The 21,094-nt window shown below is 44.1% G+C and overlaps 1 protein-coding gene across 2 annotated transcripts in view; it reads left to right on the forward strand.

The window, feature by feature from the left end:
* The window catches only part of jbug (filamin-type immunoglobulin domains fbug), a 183,161-nt gene that overhangs the window by 86,644 nt on the left and 75,423 nt on the right, over window positions 1-21,094 (forward strand). For both annotated transcript variants that reach the window (XM_089544168.1, XM_089544169.1), the window contains 7 exons: window positions 5,574-5,639; window positions 10,449-10,662; window positions 11,876-11,993; window positions 14,754-14,944; window positions 15,759-15,917; window positions 18,119-18,247; window positions 20,327-20,456. In XM_089544168.1, coding sequence (XP_089400294.1) covers window positions 5,574-5,639; window positions 10,449-10,662; window positions 11,876-11,993; window positions 14,754-14,944; window positions 15,759-15,917; window positions 18,119-18,247; window positions 20,327-20,456 — 1,007 coding nt within the window. The remainder of the gene's footprint in view (window positions 1-5,573; window positions 5,640-10,448; window positions 10,663-11,875; window positions 11,994-14,753; window positions 14,945-15,758; window positions 15,918-18,118; window positions 18,248-20,326; window positions 20,457-21,094) is intronic.

The raw sequence follows: 21,094 nt of genomic DNA on the forward strand, positions 1-21,094 counted from the left end.
GGCGCTTTTGCAGGCAGCGACAGCCCGAGGCAACTTTTTCTTCTGAAATGTCAGCGGTAACCGTTAATATCGCTATGGACAGCAAGGCGCGCCGTCTTACCATGTCAAATGAGCTTTTAAAAGAGCTGATGGCTGGTGAGTCGCTTTTGGTCCAAGAAAAGCGCAGTATGCCCTAGGTCGGCACCCTCGTATTCCGGTTCGAGCTACGCAATTTGTGGTCGCAAGACAACTGAAATCCGCTATCTAGCATATGAATGCAGGTGTACCTAGATTTCATGATGTTAGGTAAATGATATAGATTGCATACGACAACACCATATAATGCTTTAACGCGCTGCAGCTACTGAAAGCCACGCGTCTCGAGCGTATATGTGCTTTACTTGCTGCGGGCCAATGTTTCAATAGACCGCTGTCGCAGCTGCTTAGTCCTACAAGTTTTAAATGAGGATTTGCATCCTAATTTTATATGTCCATAAAGTTCTCAACTTTTGGCCGTTCATTGCCTTCATTTTCCTTTATCAATGCCAGTATTTGTTCATCTTCGCTGTCAGAAGTGCTTGAAAGGAGGCCATCAACGATCGCGGCAAGCAGATCAGGCCTTTCCCGTGCGGTAGCCATTTGTCGTTTGCTTGTCTGCTGCAACGCCTGCTGGGATTGCTCCTATGCGCACCGCCGATTTTGTCGGTGCGCCTTGGGGCAACAAAAAAGTGCCCCCAGACGGTGCGCCCCGTTTATCGAAGATGTCCGGTGCGCACCGGTGCAATTTATCGAACATAACACTTCGCACCGGTGCGCACCAGTGCTGTTTATCGAATATGCTATATGGCCACTGTAATATGGCTGAAGTGTTTAAATCCGGGTACTCCGGCTTAGTAGATGAACGCCTTAACCACTGAGCCCCCGCAGCGGGTGCGGAACTGGGACGGACAATGAGTTGGAAATGCCTTTAAATGCATTCGTGCATTAAAATGTTTATGCTTAGCCAAGCCTGCTGTAGTCGACTGGAAATATGCTAAGCTTGCTAAAATTGGTGCGTGTGTTCTCTGTGCACTGGGACCTAATCCACTCGCTGGGTCGTGAGGCAGAGGAACTTTAAGCTGGGTGAAACCAGGCGTACTACTCCTCTAATTGGTATCGGTTCTTACTGCAATGCTTGTATTTCACTTCCGTGTGAAAAATTGGCAGTGGTTTCTCTCTTATCAACTTAGTCAGCGAGAGCGAAAGCTCCATTACACTCGGCTTTGGTTGGTTAGACTGGATTATCATGCAATACTACAAAATCTTGCAGCCGCCGCTTGCACGATCTTGCAGCCGCCGCTTAGCAAGTCGTTGCTCACCCTCTTCCTCGGTTTCAGCTTCTGAGTTAATTAGCATGCTTAGCTTCTAGTCTTCTGTGTAATGAAGCAGCACGTTGGGCTATTTCAGACTATGATCAGACGCATGATCAGGCGGATGATCAGACGCAGCCTGTTGTGTATAATACAATGTTCCGCAGGCATTTCAGGCACACTGTCAGCTGTGCTCTCATCCATGGTGAAACTGCATGCGAGAGTGGCGCCAACTCCTTAGCGAACGCTGAGTCATGTGCATAATCACATGACCACATCTGGTGAAGAGGTGGTCGGTGCACCGTGGTCGGAGCAGTGGCACAGTGGCTGCAACTGCAGTGCCACGTGGTCTGACATCACAGCCGCACCTTCGGCACTCCTCCCGTTGAAGGTCAAACCAACACCGTATGAACTTGGCAAAACATGGCGTAGTGGAGCTCTCACTCTAATATTAGCTTCGCACTCATAAAACTTGCGGCGTGAATGCGGTGTTCTGCGTGAGTGTGTCCCTTTTTGTGCACTTGTTGCATGTGCTCCCAGACACCCTTAGAGCGTGTGGGGTAGCAGCTAGCCTCAGTCTCAAAGGAGACGCCCTCGATTCAGTGTGACAAGCTCAGCAAGAATCCAGCTACCAAGTGACAAAGGGGGTGGCCATTTGGTGCCCAGCTTTCTCTGGTTGCAAGCCAGAGAATGGGTCTGAGCTAAAGGTTCACAAAAAAAGCAGTTTATAGAGCAAAGAGGTGATACAGAGGATTTTCTAATCACTCGTACGAGCACATACAAAGGGATCTACAACACAATGCAACTCATGTAAAGTAGCACTCGAGAGAGACTACAGTACAAGAGAGATATTGCACCTAATTGGTTTCTTCATAGAAGGTTTATGGGGGTTTAACATCCCAAAGCGACTAATGAGGGATGCCATAGTGTAGGGCTCCAGAAATTTTGTCCACCTGGGGTTCTTTAACGTGCACTGACATCGCACAGTAATCCTGCTCCCCAGAGCAAGATTACAAATCCTGCTCCCCAGAGCAGGGTTATAATGTAGGGGAGTAATGTTCAACAGTCTCGCAAGGGAACAGCAGTTCGCGATTGGTAGCTGGAAGTGGTAAGGGAACACGTTTACTTAGGGCAGCTAGTGGCCGCTGATCTGGATCATGAGAGGGAAATAACTAGAAGAATAAGAGTGGGATGGAGTGCATTTGGCAGTTTCTCTCAGATCATGAATGGCAGTTTCAAGAGAAAAGTATACAGCAGCTGTACCTTACTGGTACTCACCTATGGGGCAGAAACGTGGAGGCTAACAAAAAGAGTTCAGCTTAAGTTAAGGACAATGCAGTGAGCTATGGAAAGAAAAATGATAGGTGTAACATTAAGAGACCGAAGAAGGGTTTTCTGGCGGGCTAGTTGGTGCTTGTCGGTCATGATTAAACTGCGCGAAAAAAACACGGACAGAGACAGAAAACACGTACACACAGAGAGTGCAGGAATCTGAAGAGTAATGGAGTGGATTTCAAGGGACGGCAAGCGTAGCACGGGGCGACAGAAAGTTAGGTGGGTGGATGAGATTAAGAAGTTTGCGGCGATACGGTGGCTGCAGTTGGCAAGGGACAGGGTTAATTGGAGAGACATGGAAGATGCTTTTGCACGGCGGTGGGCATAGTCAGGCTGATGATGATGATGATTAGTGTTTCGTCTCTCAGATTACAGTCCCAATTATCCGGTCTTTTTCTCCGTTGCCACATTTCTAGCCTGTGTCTGTTTCACAAATTTTATATTAAAAACTAGACAGCAACCACACGTCTCACCGCATCGGTCATACGTTGAGTTTTACTCCAACGTGCCCATACAACACTTTTTCAAAGTCATTTTTCCTCCAAGCAGCAAGTGAATGGAACGACCTTCCCCATGAAATCGCAGCCATCACCTGCCCATCAACCCAAGCAACCACCGATATCCTTCGGATGGCCGACAGAGGTCTGTTTCGGATGTTCTGTACGTCCGCTGAACATCCGCAAACAGCCGGTAGACGTCCGTCGGCCGTCCGAAAGGTGGCCAAAGGTATACGGTTCGCCGGCCGACGGACGTCCAGTTGAGTACGTCCATTGGCGGATCTTTCTCGAATATTCGCATATATGGTGCATGCGTGCTTTTTTCACTCCGCGCGATGCAATAAAACAAAAAACAGTTTGATGCATAGCAGGCATATTTTATTGTGGTTGATGATACATCAGCAGAGCAATGGGTTATATTCGGAAAATTTCTTAAATGTGACTCGTCAAATGTGGCAAGCTTGGGACACACATCCGTAATCTTCCCACCCAAAGTATTTCTGAAAGAAAAAGAAAGCGGCAAACATCACTCATGTAAAACAAATGGCACAATGCAGCAGCCCAAGTAAAAACATTGGAACCAATTAATAGAAGTGTTGAATGCTGCAAGTATAACAGACAATGCACTTTAACAAACACCTCAATAAGTATAAGGCAATAACAGCTCTCACTTTCCACACCATATTTGACAATGTATATGTTCTTTATTTATTCTCATGGGCCTTAGCGCACTAACCTGCGCAGCACTGTACGCGACTGTGCACAGAAAGCCGCAAAGCTTCCGTTGCGAACCACTGCGAACTACACGTGCTTCCTATGGTCTGCCTTTGGCGCGTTGTCACTCTTTATATAGGCACAGAGAACCTTAAATATTAACAAGATGCAAAAATACTCCGTCCCGCAACTTTGAAGAGGAGTGGGAATTAGCCGCGCGAGTCGAGGGCTCCCGAAAGTGTGAGAACAGCACGCACTTGTGGAAGCCATCTCCTCGCGCTTACTGCTCCCACTGTCCTGTGAACGAATGTTATATGAGCATGCATGCTGCATTGTCCTAGAAGCAAGTTCCAAGAAGTGTACTGGATACATACCTTCGTAGGCAATCACATGTGCACTAAGCCTTCTTTAAACCAAGGTCGACGCAGTACGGGATTCCGGTGTTCCAGAAGAGCTTCAGGAGCTTCCCGTATCTTTCGAACTGCTTAAGTTACATACTACTTTCGTCCACAGACCGAACAAAGCCACACATTATAATAACAGAGCCATAAAGCTCTGCGCGACAACACTACGCGACAAATCAACAACAGCGCTACGGAGCCGTACTGGTGGATTGGATTGGACTGACCGCGAACTGACATCTATGATGATGGTGATAGCAGAATGCACGGGAGTTTTGATACTTACGAGTGGTTTCAACGGCAAGTTTAGCTAGCAAAACGGTGGACATGTCGCACAACTCCACTAATTTGGAGAAGTTTTATAAATATAAAACTAGTTATTGAGTTCTTGCAAAATTCTGCAACACCTGCTTTTCCTCTTAGATAAATTTAGCTCGTTGGCGGCTCTTGCACTGCAGGTAGGAGTGGAATCGCATAAATTTACAAACATCTTCGCGTCAAACCCTCCAACTGATGCAAATAAAACAGTATACATACAGGAAATACGCGAATTTTCTGTAAAATAAAAAACGTCCATACTCATGGCCTGGGAAAATACTCGGCCTTACATCCTTCGGACGTACACCTCGTCTCTCATGCGGATATACAAAAGTGGACACTGTCCGTACGTCCGGCGGAGGTACGAATACGGATATCCGAAATCGGATTGTGTTCATACGTCCGATGGACGTCCGATCTCGGCAAAGGACGTTCGGATCTAGCTCGTACGTCCGACGGATATCTGTGGTTGCTTGGGAACCTTTCTAGATAGTCATATCGCACCTGTCATCCTGAAGAAAAATGTAATACACTCTTATGTTTACCTTACCCGTTATGTAATACCCCTGAAAAGGGGGTCTTTAAGGAAATAAAAATCAAATGAAAAATGAAACTCCGTGGGCTCTTTACTTTTGGAATGGCTGTACTTGTACTTCCTCTCAGGCAACATCCGTGATTCTCTACTTCAAGTGATTTACTCGTTGTGGCCACTTTAGAAGAAAATGCAGAATCTTTGGAACTTTGGAACTGGAGTAAGCAATGAAAAAGTTAACTGAAAGGGCATTATGTGAGCATTTTTTTCCTTGACGGGTCGCTCTGTATTTTTTGTGCATCTGTTTCACATTACTGCATTATGGCTTGGGCTGAGCCAATCAACTGATGTATTGATTAATATGTGCTGATTTAAGTCTACCCTTGTCATGATCAATCCATGGCCTTCAATTTTCATATTTTTTTCTTTCTCCTTCACTTTCCGACAGTGCCTTGCTGGAGTACTGCAAACCTGGCCTGTTTCCACACTGGAGGACGCTGGGAACGTCAGCAAGGTGAGTGTTCTTGTTTTCCTGCCTAGAAGCAGGCTAGTGATTTTAATCGACAAAAGGAGAACCCTTCGGTCACTATTAGCAGCACTCAGCGTGCGGTGCATGACTGGTACCAGCAATTATGTTCCCCAATATAATTCACTTCTTATGAATGCGAAGTTTAGGACTGCAGCTTTTAGATATACTTTATTGTGTCATGGATGTGGGTTTGAGGATTGAGAACTGCCCCGCTCTCAACGGAGCTGTACTACATTAGTATGATGCATCAGTTAAACAAAATGAATCTAAAACATGGTTGATCAGATACAATGAATTCAGACCTGCACAGTGATTTACTTAGTACTTCACAACTACAGAACACAGCAGTGGCCTAATGGTTTGAGCATCCACCTCGTATGCAGGCGGTGCGGGCTGCCGGGGCCCGCTGGGCACACCCGGTGGCCGCTGGGGCCGCCGGGTGTGCCCCGCCGGTTTTCCAATGAGCAATACGAGCTTTCCCCTAGTAGGCTTCTCTGCCTTGGAATGCGTAGAGAAAAGTGTTTTTGACACCACCTTCTGCGAATGACGCTGTTTTGCCAAGCTAGATATACACTGTGGCATGAGGACACTTCATGTCCAGCCGATATATTACGGAGCATGCTCCGGCATTTCAACTTTTCTCAAGCATTTGATAGTTCTTTGATTTATGTGTAGAGTGCCTTTTGATTTTACCTAAGTGTAAGACATGATAGCAGTTTGATCGCTGAAGTGTGCTCCGTAATATTATGGTCGTAATTGTACAAACGTATGCGGTGTGAAAATATGGGGGACAGCTTTCCACCCCTCACTCTCACTCCGGGAAGGCAGCGTTTCCGCTTGTTAATCGTGGAGAGGTTCATGCTCAGGGGTACAAAGGTGAGGGATGACAAAGCATGAACGCTTATATGCTATTTATTACACTTGCATTTAATACACAGAGTGGGCCAGCTAGCTATAAAACATCCACAAGGCATTCCTCGGAAATAGAAGGCTATGTAAGTAGGGCTTCCGACTTACTGGCTGGAGCAGGGGCGCGACTTAAGAGGTATCGGCGACGAACATTTGTATGTGCCGACAATGGCAGCCGGGTTTTCCCTTGCGCACCGCATTCTTGGGGCAAAGCCATCCCTGAGCATTTGCTTGGGGAGGTGATGAGAGCGCGTGTTTGCTGCGCTCATTTCGTCGCCTGGAACCAGAGGTCCAGTGGCAAGGCACGACGGATCTCTATGCGCCTGCCATGGAAGGTGATGAGAGCGTGCGGCTGCTACCACTCGATCGCCATGCTGGCTGGACCCCGAAGAGATTCTCACTGGCTCCACAGAGTTCCACGTAACCTTCGAAGTGGTGCTGTCGTCGCTGCTTCTGCTTACCCCATGAGGGAGATTTTCTCCTCCCCCAGCCGGTGCAGTCCTGATGCACAATGATGAACATGGTTGGCCGCATCGAAAACGAAGGGAAACGGGTTTTCCACAGCGGAATAAAAATTACTATTCCCTCTTGCTGCCCAAATCAAGCTGCAATCTTGAGGACAACAAAAAAGAAACGCAAGTGTTTTTGAATTGGAAAAACCTAACGTTTTTTTTTGCATGGGTGATTACGAGAGACGGGCTTCCACATATGTATATATAAATGTGACAGGTACGTGTCCTGGATCCATTATGCACGGATGCGAGTTGATGAAGATGACGACATCCAAAGCATAGCGTGAGAGACTGGCAGCTAAACACGCGGGATGTTTGGATGCGGCAATTACCTGCATTACATACCAAAGTTTGCCGACAAGAAAAGATTGCAAACTGTGGGACGTCCAAATACTGAGAGGATCAATCAATTTGTCATTATGTCGCATTGTATTCAATGAGCTATTTGTTGATATTTGAAAAGAAGTTGTACAGTCCTGTCATTTTCTGCATACAGGCTTTTCCACTGATTGTCTCAGTAAAATGTCTAAAAAAAATCTTTACAAAGGTATTTTTGAGTCACTCTTTCTTCCACCATTGTACAGGACCATGTGCGGTGCAGTTCTGGGCCAAGGTATTTTAAAAAGGTTAAGAAAATGATGATTTCTCCTGCAGCTAAAACATTTCTTTTTAGTTTACACAGCGGCCCTTTGCCGGTAAAAATGAGGTTGCAGGAGAAGCGATTTGTGCTGTGGGAAGTCCATTGCTTTCTGTGTAAAGAGGATGAAACTATTGAGCATGTTTTCTTGGACTGCTGGGACGCGGTTTTTCTCTGGGACTTCCTCCAAAGGACTCTCAAGGATTTTCTACTTGACCCCCACGGCATTAGATACTTCGTGATTGAAAACGAGGATGGTGTGCCTTATGATCTTGTCATAGCTTTGGGATTTCATCTTGATGTACGGCCAGTTAGAGAGTATTTTAAAGAAGCAGTTGCAAGATATATTGAAATAATAAAAGTTGAGGAACCACCACCTGACTGGCTCCTGTACATTGAAACCTTAAAGGGACTCTGAAGTGATTTCAATGGGCATATTCAAATGCAACAGATCTGTGGAGGTGATCTTTGTGGCTATTCGAGTCAAATTTAAGAGCTGTGCGTGGACCCTATAATTTAGAAATAATTTTAAAAAATCGCTGCTCGCAGTAGCTTGCAACCGATTCGAGCGACACACCTTACTGTGTGTTCCCTACCCACTCCTCATTCACCGCATGGCTCACTGCTTTGTCTGCTCACAGTTGGTGCGGCAAAAGACTGTCGTTCGGGCTGTGGCATGAATTCCTTCCTCCATTGGGATGTGGTGTCTGAGAGTCAAGTTAGTGGCCTCCGTTCTGTGTCATTTCAGGGGAATAGCTTGTGACAGCCTCCAGGGGACACCATTGCAAAGAGGGCGGTGTGAGCGAGGCCGTCGTGCTTTAGGTAGAAGAGCAAATCGCACAGATATGCATCAAGCTTGTGCATTTAAAAACAGCCAACAGATAGTGGGGTTGTGGCATGAGACATAGAGGGGAGTTTAGTAAGGGAGTAGTAGAGATAAGGGAGAAATAAGCTGATATGATTAATAAAAGTCGGGGGTGGGGGGAGATTAAGGGTGGATGGATTGGAATTGTAAACGTCGTGTCCAGGTCGTTCGAGCTTCGGCAGTAGAAGAATAAGCTCTACAATGAGTAATTACGCCCTTGTTACAAATCTACTCCACCTTGGGGGATTCCCCTAAACATCTGGCCAACACTGTTCCCATTTCGAGTTATTGATCAATTTGCTCTCGCCCTACCATAAGCTTGCCGTCCCGGTTACCTTAGTTGGTAGAGCGACTGCTCCGGTATAGCGGTGGTCCCGGGTACGAACCCCGTACCAGGACGAATTTTTCTTTAACTACGAAGTTTCTGTGGAAGCTGTATAGCTTTCTTTTGTAGTCGTTGGCTGGGCTTGGATGGATGCTTATTAGTAATTACTCCCTTATTACAAATCTACTCCACCTTGGGGGTTTCTCCTAAATGTCTGACCATGCTCTGGAATTGTTTACTGGAATACAGAACTGTCGAATGGCAGCATCACGACGCCTTAAAGAATGACCCCTTAAAAAGGGGTAGAGTAAAATGGCGCAATTTTGGAAAGGATAGCTGCATTCTTGTTTTCTTTCTCCAGCTGTAGGGTCTGAAATTATAATACTAATTAGGTCGTTACAAGAGGTCATGTTTATATGAAAATAAATCATTATTTCTTTCGCAATTACTTGTAAGATTGTTCTTACCAATTTCTCTCGTCGTAAAGTGGCCGCCACGTTCAAAAATGACCGACTAGAACTTCCGAACAAATTCAGATCTGACTGGTTTCAATTGGTTGTGGCATTTTTAACTGTGATGATCTAAGTTAAAAGAAACTCCGGCATTTTTCGCACCTTCACGGATTTTACTGAAACTTTCAAGGAAAGTTCTCCAGAGTGTTCTGGTCATTTCTGCTAAATTTTGCAGCCTAGCGACACCTAGTAGCAATGGAAATTATTTTTTAAATTTTCCATTTCGTAGCCTCAATGCTGTTCTTGAGCTTCGTTGTAAAAATGATGGCCAGAGGTGTGTGTGTGTGTGTGTGTGTTGGGGAGGGGAGTGAAATGCATTTGCTCACCCTACCTTTAAATGCAACCCAAGCCACTGCCCGTATTAGTCTTCAGACTTTTAATCGTGGGGGTTTCACATCTTCCTGTTATTAGTCCTTGCTGTGCGGCTGCAGTTGCTTACGTCACCTTAGTTCTCATAATTATATAATTGTCATTTTCTTCTCTCCGAGTCGTCAAAATGATTCCCTCACAAGATATTTGTGGTTGCGTTGTATACATGCAAATATATTGCAAAAATATACTACTCTTTTCCCAATTTTTATTCTTGGGCTACTGCCTTTATAGTACTGCAGCGAAGTTTAAACATTTAGTGTGTTTTTTTATTATTTATTTTTACATGCCACACGGGGCATTATGTATACCCTGCTGGAAACTGATTGAATCAGCCAGGTAACAATTCAAGGTCAAGTTTTCATATTGAAGAGTCAGGCGACGAAGTTCGATGTTCATAAGGTTTCTGCGAAGAGAGTACATTTGTGCATAGGGTGACTCAATATGGTCATGTTTATGGGTTGCACACAAGAAAACAAAATGCTGTGATAAACATATGTCCCTAGCTGCTGTTGAAGCTGCACAGTGTGAACAGAGTGAACCGCATGCTCATTGCACTTATTGAGCAAGGAAATTCTCATCTGCTGGATTCTCTGTTCTGCATAGTTCCGGTTCTCTTCATTGATTAACCGGCGCAAGGTGTTTTCCTCTGTCTTCCTCTGCAGCCAAGAGAACTGTCGTGTTGCGATGGAGAAGGCACGCGAAGAGTTTGGTGTGCCGCTCATCCTGACGCCTGAGGACCTGTCGAGCCCAAACCTGGATGAGCTGTCAGGCATGACATACCTCTCCTACTTCATAAACGAGGACAGCCCCGGCTACAAGGCGACACTTCGATGGGTCCAGTCCCGGCTGCCACACCTGCGCATTTCAAACTTCACTGTAGGTTACTGCCCTCCATGTAATAAGCTTAGGAGCTAAAGAGTACAAAGTATCGTGAACATAGGAGTTGTTTGATGCAAAAAGTCTTCAAACTGGTTCTTCCAATACATGAATACAGTTAGGTGTCCTAGTCTCTTCGTCCCTTTCGGGTATTAAATGTCGCTTTTATCCTGAACGCTTCCTCTGAGAACAGACGTTAGCTGTTTGCGCTAAGCTTGAACCAAAGCTTTGAGAAGACCGGTAAATTTTAAACGTGTGAACTCGCCTTTGTCGAACTAATGCCTGGATTCCGCCAAAATGACATATTTTTCAGTGAAGTAAACCACCCGGTTAAGTGCATGCATGAGCATGAACTATGGTTAATTTGAACAGGCAGTACGGCCAACTTGCCTCGGCTGGCAAAGCACGAAAGCGCGGCAGCAGCGCGAGTGACCATGCGACAGCTGCTATGTCCCCAATCATGTGGCCGCCTTGGTTACCGTGATGCTGTTAGCTTTGTGTGCACGCTCGGCTTACTATCTATGACCGCCCGTTCCGAAAGGAAAAGTTACACCACTATAGTGAACACTATACACACCACCACCACAACCACCACCGCCATCATCACCATCAACATCAGCTGCGAACGGCGGAAGCGCTAATTCACACTGCTGTGCACAGAGGGCGCCATGGATTATCATTGATGGCCGCACTGGGAAATCTTTACCCGCCGCGGTGGCTCAGTGGTAAGGCACTTGTCTACCGAGCCGGAGTACCCGGGTTCGAACTCGACCGCAGCGGCCGCGTTTCGATGGAGAAGAGGCGCCCGTGTGCTGTGCTATGTCAGTGCACTTTAAAGATCCCCAGGTGGTCGAAATTATTCAGACCTCCACTACGGCACCTCTTTCTCTCTTCTTTCACTCCTACCGTCCTCCCTTCCCTTATGGCGCGGTTCAGGTGTCCCCGATATATGTGAGACAGATACTGTGCCATTTTCTTTCCTCATAAACCAATCTACCAATCTACTGGGAAACCTGCTCTTACCTGCTGATGCAGTAAACCTGGAAATACACATTTTACACCCATTGTTTTACATCCAGGTGATGAGGGCTGAGCATGGTGGTGTTTTTTTTTTAGTAACAGCCATGTGTAATGGCTTGAAATGTTTACTGGTGTGTAGTTCATGCTGCCAGCGGTTGTGCTCAGGTTATTTCTCTCTTTGCACGTGTTCCAGAGTGACTGGAATGATGGGCTGGCCCTGTGCTCTCTGGTACATTCCCTTGGTGCTACTATTGAGGACTTTGAGCACCTCAGCAGGGACCGTTCGCAGTGGGAGTCAAACCTGCAAAAAGGTGAACTTTGACTTTGCATGCCTTGTGGTATTGGCATCAGTGTTATGTCTGCATTGTATTTGTGCCAATCTTCTGACCAGAGTGCCTCCTCATTAGAACTTGCTTTCATGAAACTCAGCTAATATTTGAACTCACTTGTTGCCTTCCCAAGATAAATTGGCCTATGGCCGGTGGTCGGTAAGTCACAGGTCTTAAGTTAGTAACCGGTGAGCTTAGCCGACTAAACTGAGGCCAGCATCAGGAAATGGCTGGCCAACTGCTCTGTCGGCTAGTGGTTGGCAAAAGGCAAAAAAGCAAGCACTGGCAAACGCCTGGCAGTAGTTGGCCATCAACATGTAGGCAAGCAAACAATGACTGACACCAAACCACCGCTGGTCACTAACCATGTCGGTTATGTTTTGAGACACAATTGTTTGTAATTAGGGCGCAGTCGCTAGTCTAAACGCTATCTTGATCGTGCATATAACAGCCAACAGAACTTTATCAAACATGCGAAAGTGTCACCTTCATTACACGTGCATGCCAGAGGGTCATGTGCCTGAGAAAGTCACTTCTCACTACATTGGCATCATGTTCACGACAAAGATGGCACAGTAGACTATTAAGCACTTTCGAATAGAAGATATCTGCAACGTGGTCCGCTCATTTTCACTTATTGTTTGTGTCGTCACAGAATCACAGTTGAATGAAATAATATAGCTTAACACACAATAGCCACAGGCACCAACAGGAGGGTCTTAGATTTGGAGTATATAACCTCGTGCAAATTCTTCATTCTGTGGATGTATGCTCAGCATGTTAGTGTTGTGTGACCCCTTCTGGTTTGTATAGTGCTTTTAGTGTTTTATCCGTGTTGCATCTGCTTGTCATTATTACATAGTCTTTGTGACAGTGATACATACTCAGATTTCACCCGTAAGTATGTCGGCATAGGGCCAGTCAGCTACTCCATTGTAATTGGCTGCAGACCTTTCTTTTTCATGTCTAAATTACAGAAAATGCAAATTAGGCTTTGCAATTATTTTTGCTTGCATTTTGTGCAGCTGCCACTCTATTGTACTTACTAGTAGTACAAAAGGTCATTTATCCTTACGCCGTCGTAGGGCTAGGCATGGCCTGGCGTCGGCAAGTGAGGATAGACTTGTGCAAGGCCAATGTCTTTTTAGTCTTCATAAATGACCTCCCAAAAGCTATCACAGTCCCAATCAGAGTTTTCGCTGATGACTGTGTCGTATACAAAACAATTAGGACCCCAACTGATCAAGAAGAACTGAACGCTAATCTGCATGCAATAGAACATTGGTGCGCTAAGTGGCAGATGGTGCTTAACTCTGACAAATCCGTAATTGTGTCTGTTACTAGAAAGAAAAATATAATGATATACCCTTACTCCATTGCAGGTAAACCAGTTAATAGAGTACGTCAGCATAAGTATCTCGGCTTAACCTTCACTTCTGACCTTTACTGGAATACTCACATAAATAATATATGCTCTAAGGCACGCAAAACAATTTGGGCACTAAGACGCAAAATCCGTAATGCAGCTCCCGATGTAAAAACACTCACTTATAACACCCTTGTAAAACCTGTAATTGAATATGGTAAAATTGTTTGGGGTCCTTAAACTGCGTCTAACAAATTAAAAATTGAGAAAGGTCAGAAACTTGCTTCCCATTTTATTTTCAATAAATATCGCCGAACTGATTCACCGACCGAATTATGTAAATTAGCAAACCTTAAAAGTTTAGAATACCGCACTAAGGTAGATAGGCTGAAGTTTCTTTACCTTTTAATCCATGGCCACTTGAATATCAACACATCACCATATTTTACAATATACCCTAATGAAACATCAAGACATCGCCATTCCATGTATATTCCTGTGCCGCGTTCTTATAACGATTGTTTTAAGTACAGTTTTTTTCCTCGTGTTATTAATGAATGGAACATGCTGCCAGAGTCCATTGTAAATATTAACTCCCTCGACGCCTTTCTAGAATGCCTGAAATCTTACCTGGACCGTAGTACACCAATGTAATAGTTTTGCCTCAGCACTTGCATGCGTTATTCTTATCTACTGTTTGATTTTTCCTTGGTTTTTTGTGTCGATATCGCAGTTGTGAAATGTACCTTGTTTTGAATGTGAATTTATTAGGTTTTCCACTCCTGTAATAGCCTGAGAAAGGCTGACAGTATCAATAAATGAAATAAATGAATGAATGAATGAAATGAATGTCAATCCCCAACCACGGCCTGCTTGGCTGCTGGACACAGGCTATCAAAGGGCCACCACGCAAGTTTTTTCCCTTGTGTTGGTGGAGTGTATCTTATCATGTGAACTACTGCATTACTACTTTTGCTTTAGGAGTGCTTTTAACCTGATGACAAGATCAGTAGGTTTTGTAGCTTGTCTGTGGGATTTAAACATAATAGGATTGAGGCTTATGAGAAGAAAATCTGTCTCTTGTACATGAGAGATAAACGGAGTTCCTTCTTTTCTTGCATTCGTGTATGTTCAAGTTGCACCATGCTGTCCAGCATATAGGACAAAGGTTGAAAAAATGCCCCTAAAAGTACTTATATTTCTAGTCAGTGGGACTTTCACTGTGTGAATTGTTAGTTTGTTTGCTTGTGGTATAACTTCTTGCAACTTAGCAGACATAAGCTGTTTGAGTATACTAGGGCCAGATTACCAAGGCCAGGCATGCTCTAGTCTCTGGTCTTTCTGTTGAAAATAAGTTGACGTTTTTTTGCACCCAGGTATCAATGGAGGCAAGTACTTGGGCGTCGATCCTCTGTTGACTGCCAAGGAACTGGCAGATCCTGAAGTACAACCGCTGGGTGTCATGGCATACGTGGCTAGATTTCAAGGCATTCCACCTAAACGGAGGCCAAGGGACAGACTCACAGTCACGGGCACTGACCTCAACAATGTTCATGTCAACAAACCGGTCAGAAGGATTAATTTTTCCAACCTGGCTCTCTTTACATCCTCTTAGAGAAAGCAATTATTCATTTGTTGTTAGAAGCTTAAGGTCACTTTACTGTTGCCTTGAAACTGTTGCATGCATATGGGCCTGTCAGTGGAAAAGTGTGTGTGGAAAACTGTGTTGCTTAAGCGCATATTTGGATTCCATATTAAACTTCTGTGATGTGTAAAATAACAGTGGCAAAAGTTTTAATAACTACACAGGTATAATTTTGGCTAGGGCATAACACCTTAATGGGTATATGTATTTTCTCTGTCAAGTGACAGCTTGCTGGTGGTCATAGAAGTGTAATAAAATCTTAGCAATCGTTTCATCTTTGCAGTTCAGAGTGAATTAAAGAGTGTCGGAAAAGACAGTACACATACAAGTAATGCTAACTGACAATGATTTGGCTTAATGAAAATAGCTGGAAATAAATCCATGGCAATAAAACGGTTGCTGGGTTTTTGCTCTTGCATTGAGTTGAGCATTGCTGAAATAGAATATGATGATTAGGTTGCACTACAATGAATTGGTATCAGTTTTGGACTATGAGATCAAGTATTGTTTTGGAGGCTGAGAAAAACAAAATATTGTGCGAAATTTTTGTCTCTAGAAACTAGTTGTATGTTTCAACTGTTGAAAACTAAATTTGGGCTGTCAGTGATGCATAAAGATCAAACAAGATGAGGTGAGCAGTAGGTTGTATTCGGCCTTCTGTTGTAGCTGCATCTATTCTAACGAGTGTAGACTGAGACTGCATGCTTTCTGAGGACCTAAAAACATATCCATGCAGGCTCACTTCAAGGTGCATATAAGGGAAGGCAAGGTCGACCTGAGGCAGGTACGAGCTGAAGTTCGAGGTCCATCACTCACTCCTGTCGAGTGCAAGGTTCAGCTGAATCAGAACGGTGGCTCGGGCACCTTTGTTCCTGTTGAAATTGGCATGCATACGGTGAGCTTCATACCTTCCTGTTGCTTCTTGCGTGAACGATACTTTAATGCTGACACACAATGGCCATTGTGGGAAATGACTCAACTCTCGTATGTGGACTGACCTTCACAGGGCAGACAAGGAATATGTCAGGGTAGCTGTGCTGCAATGAAACTGTCATGAAGATTTCCAGTCGTCAGTGAAGTAAAAGGAAAAACATACACAAAAAGAGTAGATAGAGAGTGTGAAGATGTGTAGACTTTAAATGGTTTACAAGTGTAGAGTGCATAAAAGCGCATACAGAGTGGTGTTTGGCTGGAATGTGTAAGCATAGAAAAAAATTTTCTGATCTAGTTTCTGCTCTCGTCAAATAATATAGTTTTTTTTTTTAGAGTTTTTAGAGAGAAGACATGAAGATGAGTACAAAAAATAATTGAAAATGTGATCAGTAACTGCAATTATGTTGATCAGCTTCATGAAAACTAAACTATATTACATCTTGGAGAAGTGTATGCATTTGATATTTCATATTCATGGTCTGCTTTGAGCATTTGTTGTATGCAAGGAAAAAACTTTGATGGCTCCTGTTAATGTAGTTGAACATGTTCAGTCATGGGCTCTTGTGATGTTAGGTTCTGAGGAAGCAGTTGTTGAAGTTTTGAATGTATAACGGATGAAAATAAAGGCTAAAGTGAAGTGCAAACATGGCAGTAATTAAAATACTGTAATGCAGTTACAGTAGTTTAGTTACTTTTCTTGGTAATTTGTTATATAATGAATTGCTTTCCTGGTCTAGTAGTTTAGTAATGTAATGAACTGCTTTTGGGAAGCTATTTGGGAGCAGAGGTAATTAATTGCCGTCAAAATTACTTTTATGAAGAAGGCACCTTGAAAGCAGGAGCAATGTGTGAGAAGCCTGGGCCAGCAAGTCAACGAAGTTGCACACGCGGGCGAGTGGAAAAGGGAAACCAACATAGCTTTTGGCACTTCATATGAACACAGACACACCGACTCGTGATTTCAGGATTTTTAGTTGTATCCAAGGCTGAAAAAGTTTTTCATTATGCTCAAGACAGACATTATGCTCAAGACAGGAATACATCAGTAGAATGGCTATCAAAGGGGCTCTGAAACACCTTCTGAGGAGACAAAGGAAAGGAAATGAGGGGCTCATTAAATATATCAGAGATGCCAACAGCCACAGAAGCCAAGAAGCATAGGGTATTTTTTTCTATTATTGTTTGTGCTGTTCATCAACAGATATTATTAGTGAATATTTTATCACTTAAAGATAACTGATTAGAAAAGCAGAAGAAAAAACAGCCACGTGCCGCCAGTGGGAACCGAACCCACGACATACAAATTACGCGTCCGGTGCTCTTCCAACTGAGTTATGGCGACAGCTGTCAAATCTTTTGCTTTCGCGGTTATTTATGTTTACGTGTGACGTAACCTTGAGAGTGTTCACCAGCGCCACTGTCGTCCATAAGCAGCAGATGTAGCACATCCTGTATTACATCAACTCGCTCATCATTTCATTGTGTTGTCATGAGCACCTGAGCCAAATAATACGCTTCTACACACAGCAGAGAACCCGCAATCATGCACGAAAGTTGGGGCTCGCGGCTTGCGATGTTGGGGACCTGTGCGACAAGGTACGCGAATGCCCGTCGGCACAGGCCTCGACGACAGCAAATAACGGTCGCTCACGTACCTTGCCGCTTGTGTCTGCTCGTGTTCTGCCCTCGTCACATGCCCGCTTCCAACTCCCCTGCGCTCCCGCAACCTACTACCAAACAAGCACCACTTTGCCCCTACGTCACACCCCCACAGCCCAATCAGCGGATCACGTAACATGGCCCCGCTGTGGAGCGCAGCCAGGATCCCCCGAGGCCGGAGGGCCCAGCGGGTGGTTAGGCAGCGTCCAGAGCCATGCCACGCCTCCGCTAGTGGACAGGGTTTCACAGCAGTCAAAAAGGAGCAGCACAGACTGCCCTCGAGACAGCGCGAATCCCCACAAGCCTTAATTGATTTTAGGAAAGAAAGTGTGCAAATAACGCGAATTAATATACGGTTTGCTTTAAATTTTGGCTTTCATTAATTTTTTCTTGCATATGGTGACTTATAAGCTGCAAAAAATATTCCCAACATTATAGCATACATTTGACACGAAACAAGTTTTCACAGTAACTCTTTCTTTTCTGTTTTGTGCCGATTACCAGCTGAGCATCTACTGTGAAGGAGAGTTGGTGACTGGCTGCCCCATGCATGTTCGTGTTCATCCAGACATCTCTCGTATTCTCTTCTCTGGCATTGACCCTTGTGCCCTGGGGTCTCTGGTTGAAGTGCTGGTGAGTGCTTCTGTTAATAGTGGCGTAATAGTCATAGTTGTTGACAGTGTCATGTTCTGTTGATTGTTTGGCCTGGATTCACCATGATGATTCACTGAAGAAGACTGTCAGTGGTTAGACTGCTCTCCTTGCTGAAAAGAGTTCCACTTCTTGGTAAACAGCTCTCCCTTGCATTGCAAGCATTCAGTGCCTAGGAATGCATAATCATGTGCACTGACATTTGTGGAGTTGCTGTAAAACAATGCCCAGGCTTCTTAGTGCTGTTACAAGCACCCAGTTTTGTTTGACTAACTTTGGTGGGCTATACACTGCTCATCTGCTATAGTCTATTGAACAGCAAACGTGCTGTCTGGGGAATCTTATCGTATTGAAACTTCCATATTGAAACACGACCTGAGGAGGTGATGTAAAATTCTTATTTTTTCATGAATTGCCACCACTGCATAACTTCAGCAGCATCTAATTTTTTTTCCACTGGTGGCAGTTTCTAAAATATTTAAAATCTCAGTGCTGAAATGAGCAACTTTTTCAGTGTACTGTCAATGCAAGTGAAAATTCAGGGACACAGTTGCAACGGGGAAAACTAAAGTAGAAGGCAAAACATGATTAAAAATCATGTCTACCAACTACCCCCTCATGTTACCAACTAGCCCCTCATCGCTCACTCCTGGAATTCATTGCTAAGCTTAGCCTCGTGCAAAATTCCGCAGGTGGGCTGTCCCACACGACACCCGATAAAAACAGGATGTTCTATCTCCTGCTTTGAACACGTAGCTGTTTTTTTTGTTTTTTTTTGTTGTTTTTTTCAGTATTGCATACTTAACACCCACACCTATGACACTTGTGCTGTCGACTTCATGACTCTCTTAGCATGAGCATCCGCCACCTTGCTTTGGTCAACTATAATATGTGATAAAGTCTACGTGCGGAGTTTTGCTTGAGGCTCCCGAAAGGGCGAGTCAAGGTGTCAAAACAGGGCAAGCGGTCGCGTAAAAATCTGCCCTTTGCATGGTGCATCGTTGCCCCTGCAGCTCATAAGTGTGCGAAACAACAAGCGTAACAATGATCGATGAGCCTCTGTCACTAGGCCAAAATCTAGCCCGGCCGCACAGTTTCAGTTTCTGAGCTTCGTCACTGTTGGCCTGTGCATTTGCCAGTCATCCGAACCCAGGTGCACGCCACTTTCGGAAGCTGACTGGCACGTCACTGGTCTTTTTTTTTCTCCTTTTTGAAGCAGTCTCATCTTTCTGACTCCATTTTGCATTCCCCTCGCTTACAATCCTCGTTGTTCTTCCAGCACACTGAAACTGCGCGCTCGTCACGAGCTTTTTGGTGTTTGTGCAATGGAGCCTCCTCAAAGGCTTCAGTGTATTTTCGCATTTTCGGCGTTCCTTTCGGGTTATGCGAGGTATTTTATAAATCAGTCTTCGAATAATTTGGCCTTTTCTTCTGTTTCCTTGAACTCCGAATTAATGAAGTTTTACTAGCTATCTTGTTATTTTTAGTGTCTAGTGCCTGGAAAGAAAGCGTTTGTCCTGCGTGTGTCCCTTTCCTTCGACCTGTCTAATTTTTCGCGGAAAAAATTCATTCATGTGTCATTTTATGGTTTCCATTTTGCATGATTACATTGCAAGTTCGGTACTGTTATGCTGTCTAAAAATTATGTATGCTTCAGTGCGCATCATGTTTTTTTATATAGTACTCAATAAGTCTGGTTTTGTTTATTCGAGTTGCAAAGGCTATACACTGTTTTGAATGAAATAAGGGCAACGTTTTCCTGTTTTTCATTTTCTGAAATTTGTTTTTCATGTTGAACAGATATTCGATGCGATGTTCAAAGCCATTTTTTCTTCGTATTCATATTTGATTCGTATTAGAAAATTTTGGTACTCCCACACCCCTAGTATTATTGCATTCACAATATGGTTATTGTGTTTGCATTTCATTTGATGTTGACAGTACATTTCAATGCCAAACACCTTGCATGAGATTACGTACCTTGCGTTATGCTCACCAGCGCCAACAAGTGTTGTTGGGAACTGTGTGATTGATTGGTTTCTTTGCTTCCACATCAATTAGATCAGCTCCAATGGGGCTGGGACTGGCAACATTCATGTGGAAGCTGTGTCACCCAGTGGCAAGACCATGGAATGCACTGTCAAGGAAACTGATGGAGTCTTCACTTCCACTTTTATGCCAAACGAAATAGGTGAGTTCAGATGCTGCCACAAAGAGTGGTGTCCTGATTTCAGCCTGTGCTAATTTAGTTTGTGACACTTTTCTCGGGACTTCAGTAGCAGCATTGCTTTGATACAGGTCGTGCTAATTATGGTGATCTGTTGCACCTCCAATGTGCGTTCATAATAGACACTCTGACACTCACTTTAAGAGATGATTGTGTTGTTATTGTTCTTGTTGCACTAACATTTTTCATGCCATTGTTTAACATTCCTAGCTTGTGTATGTACTATTAGCTTTGTTGCGCTGGAAAGAGCTGTAGCATTTCACCGCTTGTTTTTGAAATCAGGTTTACAAAACAGTTTCTGGTATGAGTATTTTGTAGCACCAAGGAAGAAAGGCAGTAAAGTAATCTTGTGGATTTTGTGGTCTTTTATACAGGCCTCTACTCTTACTTTCATCGTGTTTCCATCAAAAGTTTTTTAAATTGTTTATTTGTGACATTTGCACAGTGTGCATTGTTTGCAACACTAATTTTATCTTCTTGTGTCCTACCAGTAACAAAGCAACAAAGCCTTGTGTGCAAAGCATTTTGATATGTTTAATGTCTATTTTAGAGTGAAAAGCTCTACTCCTCCCATAATGAGCCTGAAGGTCAACTGGCTCTTA

This window comes from Amblyomma mixtum, chromosome 5 (assembly GCF_055824585.1).
Source record: "Amblyomma mixtum isolate Tamu chromosome 5, ASM5582458v1, whole genome shotgun sequence".
Taxonomy (NCBI): domain Eukaryota; kingdom Metazoa; phylum Arthropoda; class Arachnida; order Ixodida; family Ixodidae; genus Amblyomma; species Amblyomma mixtum.